General features: G+C 33.3%; 1 protein-coding gene across 1 annotated transcript in view; it reads left to right on the top strand.

Annotated features, from left to right (window-relative positions):
• LOC106871923 (fibrillin-1) overlaps positions 1–9,619 on the top strand; it is a 694,404-nt gene that overhangs the window by 594,955 nt on the left and 89,830 nt on the right. The window contains exons 36-37 of the mRNA XM_052972376.1: positions 5,440–5,628; positions 8,543–8,665. Of these exons, the coding sequence (XP_052828336.1) occupies positions 5,440–5,628; positions 8,543–8,665 (312 nt within the window). The remainder of the gene's footprint in view (positions 1–5,439; positions 5,629–8,542; positions 8,666–9,619) is intronic.

Raw genomic sequence — 9,619 nt, 5'->3', positions numbered from 1 at the left:
TATATATATATATATATATATTATTGTTTTCCCTACCAGTAATTAGAAATAGAACAGGTTGAATTACTTCTTCTCAAGGGCAAGATCAGCGCTCCCCAGTGGTCGCTGGTAGTAGTAAACACATTTGACCTCTGTTGACCAAAAGGGTGCGAAGATTGTTTTGTCTCTATGGCTGACCTCCTCACCAACTGCCAAATCTATTTATAGACCTGGAGAATTGGATCTATTCACCAAACTGCTATTTCCCCACCCCCATTTCTTTCAACAACCACATATTTATGATTATCTCAAGTACAAGACAAAAGTTGAAAATGAAGAACATTTAACAAAATCTTTTAATAATGAATGGAAATAGTAATAATGATAATAACAGTGGTAGTGGTGGTGAGGGTGAAAATGATAAAAATAAAAATAATGATAATATGCTGCAGCTGCTAATACTACAAATACTACAACTACTACTATTCTGATAGCACAGGAATCTGAGGCCCAAATAATAATACCAGTGATATCAGGGATGATAATAGTAATAATAATGAAAGGAGTGGGTGGAGTCTCCCCAAGTCTCCCCATGTCCTGATTAATGATACATCTAGTGATGGTGTCACAATAAAAACACTGTTAACGGCGCAACCTGATAATCGCTACCTCATATGAGTGACAATGATAAAACAAAATATAGATATGGGACACTCCACCCAAAAAGTGATACAGACAGACTCTATGTACCAAGAAAAAGATGGGGAAGAGGACTTATTGGATGCAAACACAGCATTAGAGCAGAAGAAAACATAGCATGGTATGTAAAAAATGCCACAGAACTGCTATTATTAGAAGTAAGAAGGTCAGGCTTGTGTATGATGAAAGATTGCAAAGATAAAGCACTGTACAAGCAATTGAAAACGATTGAAACTGAAAATAGATGGGTAAAGAAAAGAATGCATGAACAATTTCATAGGGATATTGGATCATAGATATAGCATTCCCAGCTGACAACAAGGTATGAGATAAGGAAAAAAGAAAAGTCGATAGGTGTGACAAGTTAGCTTGGGAGGTAAAGCAGTTGTGGTCAATGAAAAAGGTGGTAGTAGTGGTATCAATAATTGACAGAGCTCTGAACTGAGTAAAAATCTTGAGAAGTACATGGAACAAATAGGGGCTGCAATAAGGGTGGAGCACTTGCAGAAAACAGCACTGCTTAAGAACTGCTCGAATACTCCGGCAGGTGCTCGAAAAATAAGAGGTGTAGCCTAAGCTCACTGGTAGTGAACAGCTGACACCGTAGTACATCTCCAGCATTAGAAGCTGTGCAAAGGCAATGATAATAATAATAATAATTATTATAATAATAATAATCCTTTCTATTATAGGCACAAGGCCTGAAATTTGGGGGAGGGGAATAGTTGATTACATTGACTCCAGTACCCAGCTATTACTTATTTTATCGAACCTGAAAGGATGAAAGGCAAAGTCAACCTCAGTGGAATTTGAACTCAGAATGTGAAGATAGATAAAATACTTCTAACTATTTTGCCCAGCATGCTAACGATTCTGCCAGCTCACCGCCTTATAATAATTATTATTAATAATACTAGTACTACTACTACTAATAATAATAATAATGGTTTCAAATTTTGGCACAAGACCAGCAAGATCGGGGGAGGGGATAAGTTGATTGTATCAACCTCAATGTTCAGCTGGAACTGATTTTATTGACTCTAAGATGATGAAAAGTAAAGACAGTGGAATTTGAACTCAGAATGCAAAGACAGACAAAATGCTGCTATGCGTTTATCCAGTGTGCTAACAATTCTACCAGCTCATCACCTTATCTGTTTCTAGTATTGGACATAAATTTCCATCCTCAGAATCTGGGCTGATGGTGGTCTGGAAACTGGAGTTTGTGGTTCTTCTTGTCATTGCAATTGATCTTTCTTTCCTTCATTCTTTCTTCCTCTTTTGGTAAGTCTTTCCAGTTCCTCCAGGCACTTGGCACTGAGATTATTTTTACTGTGACCCATGAACAACTAACTAGGCTTTCTGCACTTTATCATTAATCTCATGCCCTCTATCTTGGACCCTTCTACAGGGCACAGTTCCTGTATGGCTCAGTGGCCTTCAGGGCTTGTTAAGACTTGAAAGTTCCATTGTAATGCCTCTTGACCACATCATTTTTTTAAAGCCTACTTTTAGTGATTTCCCATACGGCGATATCTCTTATCATCACATTTGTATTTCTCATTTATTGGAGCACAAATCTATACAGATGTTGGACTGGCAGCATCATTAGAGAATCAAGCAAAATGCTTGCCTATTTGATTATGTGTCTTTATGTTCTGAGTTTAAATTCAACTTTAATTTTATCCTGAGTTTGTAAAATAAAGTACACCAATCGAGTGCTAGGGTCAAGTTAATCCTATAAAATATCCAAACTGTGAAAGGAATTATAATAGAGTACGATATTTTTTCTTTTGGTGTATTTTGTAATAAGAGATTCATTTTGTTTTCAACAGTAACATAATCACCTATAATACTCATGTTCCACTGGCTTTGATAGTTATCTTATACTAACAGTGTTCTTGCTTGTCATTACAGTCACAGTTTCTGCAAAATAGTGAAAATGAAAATGTAGAAATTGTATTTTTGCACTCATCCTACATCAAATCAATGATGTGTTATTAAACATTTTTTTCCACTAGTTGCTTATAATTTCAGTCTTTTGTATTTCCAAGAAACTTTAATATTGCTTAGCTACAAACTTGACATATTAATATAATATAAGACATTAGAAAATGCTGTCTTCTAGCAAAAATTTATTTCTAGGTGATCATACTTTCTGTTTAAAAGGACATATGTTAGCATTGATTAAAAAAATCTGGAAGTTTTATATAGTCACCTTGAATTGTAAGTGGAGTTACTTTTAAATTTGCACAAATTCTGTTTGTGATGATTTACCATTTATAAGAAGAATTTCATACTTTCATTTGTTTTCAAGAGTTATCCTATAGGTATAGAAGATACAAATCATTATGAACATGACAATAAAGCTCTTTGAGACTTCTCTTTGAAGAATCAATAAACAATCTCCAATAGTTTGCTTTCTATGGGATTCTAATTTGTTTAATTAGGTGTATAATATTTTTCTTTTCACAGTATGTGAAAAAATTCCATAAATTCTTTCTCTTTATAATGGTTCAATGCAAATGTTTTTTGGTGTGTTTTGCAAGCAGATGTTTCATTTAACCTTGATTGTGGAGACATATATTAGAAATATCATGCAACGACATTAAAATACATAGATAGATATCATATAGTAAATAGTGGATATATTATTGTTATTTAAATTGAGAAATGGTACATAAAAATTTGATCTATTATGTGTGGATATGTTTGTGTGTGTGTGTGTGTGTGTGTGTGTGTGTGTGTGTGTGTGTGTGTGTGTGTGTGTGTGTGTGTGTGTGTGTGTGTGTGTGTGCATGCGCACATACACACGCACACACACATATTATGAGAATTTAAGTCTAGATGAGAATGAATAGCAATTTCAAAATCAGCAAGTCAAAACACATTTAATTCCATAATTTAAAAAAATTTATTCATGCCATTGTTATCGGCTTTTGTTTCTATAGATGATAACCATAATCTTTGAAGATGACTGTTAGTATGTCACAGTTGAATATCTTTGGTATAATGACATTGCTGTTTACATACACAAATACATTCCTACATACATACACACATAATCATACACTCACTCAAATATATATATATATATATATACATAAACACATAATCATACACATATACAAACCTGTAAACACACTCATAGATAAATACACATACATATATGTAAATTTTCTTTATTTATACAGGTTTATTGTTATGTATGGTTTTTCTAGATAATTGCTGGTATCGATCACAATAAGGATCAAATCTGAATATGTCATATGTAATTATTCTTCATCCATGTTCCCCCTGGAGTAGCTACAAGAAAAATGTGGGTTACTTGGAAATCGGATACTATAACTGTAACTTAATGATTCAGTAAAATAGAGAACGACAGGATCAGTACCATACTTTAAAAAAATAAGTACTGGGGTTGATTTGATTAAGTAAAGCCCTTCAATGGTGGTGCTCCTGCGTGGATGCAGCTCAATGTCTGGAACCAATACAAGAATAATATATAGTAATATTTAGAATTGGCTATCGAAGATTTAAGTCAACTCAGGTGAAGGAAACTGAGTAGACAGAAACTGTTTAGAAACCCGTTAGGTAGACTGCATTTGTAATTCAAAATTCCAGCTTTGTCACACTCTGCCACAGGATTAAATTAAGGATACACATGGTTATGGAATATTCAGCCACTTATAATTAAAGAGTCAGTAATTCATTTGATCAAACTACTGAATACTTATTGTCAAAACTAATGGAGATTCCATTACTATTGTATAAGGTATATGTTGTAGTTAGAATGTACTGTTTAAGTTGTGCTGCTGAGCTGAGAGTGTTAGAATGTACCCAAGCAGACTATTATTGGCATGATATACTGTATTTAATGGTGTCAGCACTGGAATGGTTTATGTATTTTTCCAGATTTCTTTCTTCTTACCATTCTTAGTATTCTAGTATTGATGTTGATTTTCTTTTCATCTCTCACTTCTTGTGTATTTTAGTTTCAAGATTCTTGCATTTTTAGTTTCTCCATTTCTTTCACCATTACTCTAATGTCTTCAACTCTGTCGAACAAGGCTAGATGTGGCTCCTATCTAATTCAAACATACTGTCACCCAAACTCTTACATTTGCACAGCACAAAGCTCTATATCAAACATTACATACTCCATTCTAATGAATCACTGCTTCAATATGAAACATTCTTCCATTCTAAGAATTATTGTCAAGCACTGCCAATTTCTAGCTCTCCAAACAACAAAATTGCATGCTTGAGAATGTAGGATGAATCCACACCAGATTAGACTTTGCATGTTAAATAAGAAAACACTACATCTCCTACAACATACTTTCATTGTTACACTTCACTGCACACAGCCACAATACAGTGTACAGCATGGCCCAAAACTAGACCAATGTAAGCAATCTCTTATGGAATGATTCTAAATATTCACTCCTGTGCTATATTCTCAAGCTGAGTTGGCTAGGGATATTCAACAATAGCAAAACACACTTTAATCTCTATATAAATCACTTTAGTTGCACTAAGCTCTTTTTATCATTCCTATCCAAGAGGAACTTCAAAAAGACTGGGAAATGTTTCTCAACTATAAATATATCTAAAAAAGAATATTAACCTTTGCATTGTTTACTTATATCATTTTCTTTGAAAAATATTGATCTTTATGTCTTTTAATCCAGATACATCAGATATATGTCTGAAATTTTGTGTATAGTTGATTTTATTTATTTATTTTTTGCCAAACAGGATATTGTGATATGTTTGAACTCCCTGAAAATACATTTGTGAAAAACTCAGGTTGCCCACTGAATCAGAAAATAAAAATTGGCTCCAAATGTCAAGTTCAGTGCCATAAAGGTTATCGGTTGAGTGGCTCGTCAACTTATAAATGTTTAAAAAATGGTTTCTGGTCAAAGAATAACGTCACATGCATAGGTAAGTCAATTTCATTTTGTTAAAATTTGATATTTTACTAAGGCTTCTCCTGCTACAGTTGTGATGGTGTTTACTACTACTAACAGTTTTATGGAATGATACTTTTGTAAAATAATGGAGTGAGGTACAGAGATATTGATATTTTAATCTATTTAGTGTAATGTGATCTCTAGTACAATTTGGTGGTCTAATGAAATATTGAGGTGAGATATAGTCTGGTGTTGTGCAATATGTAAGATAGTGTTGGTAGTAGTGTAGTTATATGGTCTGGTTTGGTATAATAAAATGCACTAGTGTAACCTATTGTATTTTTGTACTAGTGTAACATACTGTACTTTTATAGTCAAGTAGTTCTTTGATGTAAAGTGTGATGCAATGTATTGTACTATGTAGCTTCAATATTTAAATGTCTTAAGTAAATATCAACTACTGACTTAATTTTTAAAATTTATTTTGATACTTATTTGAATTATATCATTAGTGTGGCATGAATTTGTCCATGTGATGCCACATGAAGGTGAGAACATTAACACACAGATGGTTGTTATGGTAACAACAAAAGCTGACAGACAATGTTTGTCTGCTCTATATGTGGGGGTCAGCTGTTAGCAATTGATAGCAAAACCAGGTGAAATGTTAGGTCAAACATATCAGTATCTGAACATTTAAACTGTTTCAACTAACATTTACAATTAAACAGACTGCCATAAGTGCAAACTTTCCCATCATTTATTACCATTTATCATTCCATTTTGGGTTGACTTTGTAGTCATGTAGATATCAAGTCTTGGGACCAGGATTAAAGATGTAAGAATCATCACCGAAAGATTTGTCAATAATTAAAATGACAAAGAAGTCAGCAAGCTGGCAGAATGGTTAGCATGCCGGACAAAATGCTTAGTGACATTTTATCCATCTCCACATTCTGAGTTCAAATTCTGCTGAGGTTGACTTTGCCTTTCATCCTTTTGTGATCGATAAAACAAGTACCAGTTGAGTACTGGGGATGATGTAATCGACTTAACCTCTCCTCCATACTTGCTGGCTTTGTGCCAAACATTGAAACCAATAATTTAAGTGACAAAGACAGAAGTTGAATTGCTTAGTGAAGTTAGCAGGGAGATAGATCTCAGATATCCCTTACCTTTTACTTGTTTCAGTCATTTGACTGTGGCCATGTTGGGGCACTGCCTTAAAGGGTTTTAGTCAAACAAATCAACCCTAGGACATTATTTTTTTGAAACCTAGTACTTATGCTATCAGTCTCTATTGCTGAACAGCTAAGTTACAGGGATGTTAACACACCAACACCAGTTGTCGAGTGGTGGTGGGGGACAAACACAAACATAAAGATATACACACATAAATGTATACATACATATACGATGGGCTTCTTTCAGTTTCCGTCTACCAAATCCATTCACAAGGCTTTGGTCAGTCTGAGTCTATAGTAGAAGACACTTGCCCAAGGTGCCATGCAGTGGAACTGAACCCGAAACCATCTGCTAAACATTTTTGCTCCCACATTGAATGCTCTTCAATTATCCTAGTTTTACACCTTATTCAGTCATGGCTGCTTTAGCTTTTCTAATAACTTTCTGCATTGGTTCTGCATTATTCTTTACACATCAGACTACACCATTGCTCTAACTGCATTTTTTACAACAAACTAATCTTATCCCTATTCTAGTATTGGGCATATAAATCCTATTAACATTACTTCCATTGGCTAATCCATATATGGACATTGCTATCAAAATCAATCTTCCTTTTCTGCTTAATCCATTTTGGTATCTTTTTCTTATACTGTAACTGAGATATATGAACTATGTGTTGATAACTGAAGTTTTATTTTTATAGGAATTGCTGTAAAAAAATACCTACAGATATCCATGGCATAAAATTTTCATAGTTTAGTTGGGGTTAAAAATAACTGTTGTAATAAACAAAGAAATTTTTATTAGTTACTGATATGAACAATTACTATCTTAATGATTAATTCTCATCCTGAATTGCAAAAGAATATTATCTTGAAATGTTTATTAAATATAGAATCCTAGTGCCCAAATTTCTATTTGTTTTTAGGCAGATGTATACCTGTGTATTTATTTTCCTTAGTCATTCCATTAAATCATTACAACACTAAGTGTTCATTCATGAAGCACTAATATCTGTATAGTTGTTTAAAAAATGTACACTTATGGTTAGACTATGTTTTACTGATGAAGACTAATAAGACCAAAACATGTCTGGAGTTATCACTGTGCTGCTAAAGATCAGACTTATTCATTACAACATTCCATATTTTAGTAAATCTAATTAAAATTTCTTAACTCACTACATCGAGTAGCATCCACATTCTTATTTCAATATTCTGCTTACACTTTATTTCTAATTTAAGCCTTCTAATATTAGAAGGCTTCTGTTATCCTTCCCAGTATATCTAGCTCAGTTAGATTTATGCATTTACATGCTTCTGTATTTACTTGTTTTACAATTTTCTTATCAGGTAATCATACTCCATTTCTTGTCTCTGTATTTTTTTCCAATAGTGACTGCGTCAGTAATCAAATTATGCTGTCTGATATCAGATAAAGATATTTGCATCTCTTACTGAGATCTTACCATTGACAATAAGATCTTGTTTCAGTTTTTGGATATTGAGGAAATAAAAAAAAATTATTTTTTAAACTATAGTAAAAGAAAAATTAAGTAAATTTAGAATGTAACATTTTCATAAATGCATGGCAGCATTTCTTACTGACAAAATATGGATCATAGTTTTGTGCAAAGAGTAAAGGATATAAAATGATACAGCATTGTACATGCATGTGTTTCTTTGTGTATGTTTTTATGTCTCTTCTCAGCACTATCTTGCTAATTATTTATGATATTGTCTTCTATTGTATTTTAGATATTGATGAATGTAAAAAGAAGAATGGTAAATGTGACCATAAGTGTGTCAATACATTAGGCAGTTACTTTTGTAAATGTAATGATGGCTACAATCTTCACCCAAAGGGACATTCTTGCATAGGTAAGTAAATTGTTACACCCAGTGCCTGTCTGTATGTTCTGATATTATTTTCCATTAAAAGTAATATTGCATATGAAATGTTCGCTATTACACTTGAATTTGATTATAATCCGACACTTTCATTATGCAATAATCAGACAGCCATCTTTTACTCTTTTCAACATGATTGCTTTATTACTCTTATTCAGGGACCATTTCAGCTTTGATCACTTTTCGCATATAAAGACTGCTGCACTGATGGAAACTATGACAGTGTTTAAACACACACATGCGCACATACACACACACACACACAAACACATACACACACACAAGCACACACATACTTACACATACACAAGCAGAATATGCACGACATTCACACACACACACACACACAGACATACACACAACATACATATATATGTAGTTAATGTACAAATATATTTCTGACAGTATAGTCTTTTAATAAATGTCTTAATGTATTGGTGTGTATATGTCCATATGTACATACACACACACACACAAATACATATATGATAGGTTGAGCAGTTTGCTTCACAGTCACAAAGTTTGGGGTTCAGACTGACCAATACTTTGTAAGTGAATTTGTCAGACAGAAACTCTACAAAATTCACTGTACATGTGTGTGTGTGTGTGTGAGAGAGAGAGAGAGAGAGAGAGAGAGAGAGAGAGAGAGTGTGTGTGAGAGCATTTGTGTTAGTATGAATGTTTATATTCTGAAGTTGTATAAATATAATTGATTTCCAGTCATTTCCCTGTCAAAAGATGTGTGAAAACTCCGTACCTTCAAAGGGAAGCAGTATGAATATTTCCTTCTTTGAAAACACATAAGGGTTAGCAACAGGTAGAGCATTTGACTGTAAAACAATACTAGAACAGCATGTCTTTCATTTCATTGAACCCATGGTACAAATGAATGAATATATATATATATATATATATATATATATA

The sequence above is a fragment of the Octopus bimaculoides genome, chromosome 13 (genome assembly GCF_001194135.2).
Source record: "Octopus bimaculoides isolate UCB-OBI-ISO-001 chromosome 13, ASM119413v2, whole genome shotgun sequence".
Classification (NCBI taxonomy): domain Eukaryota; kingdom Metazoa; phylum Mollusca; class Cephalopoda; order Octopoda; family Octopodidae; genus Octopus; species Octopus bimaculoides.
This window is presented reverse-complemented; position numbering and strand designations above follow the sequence as displayed.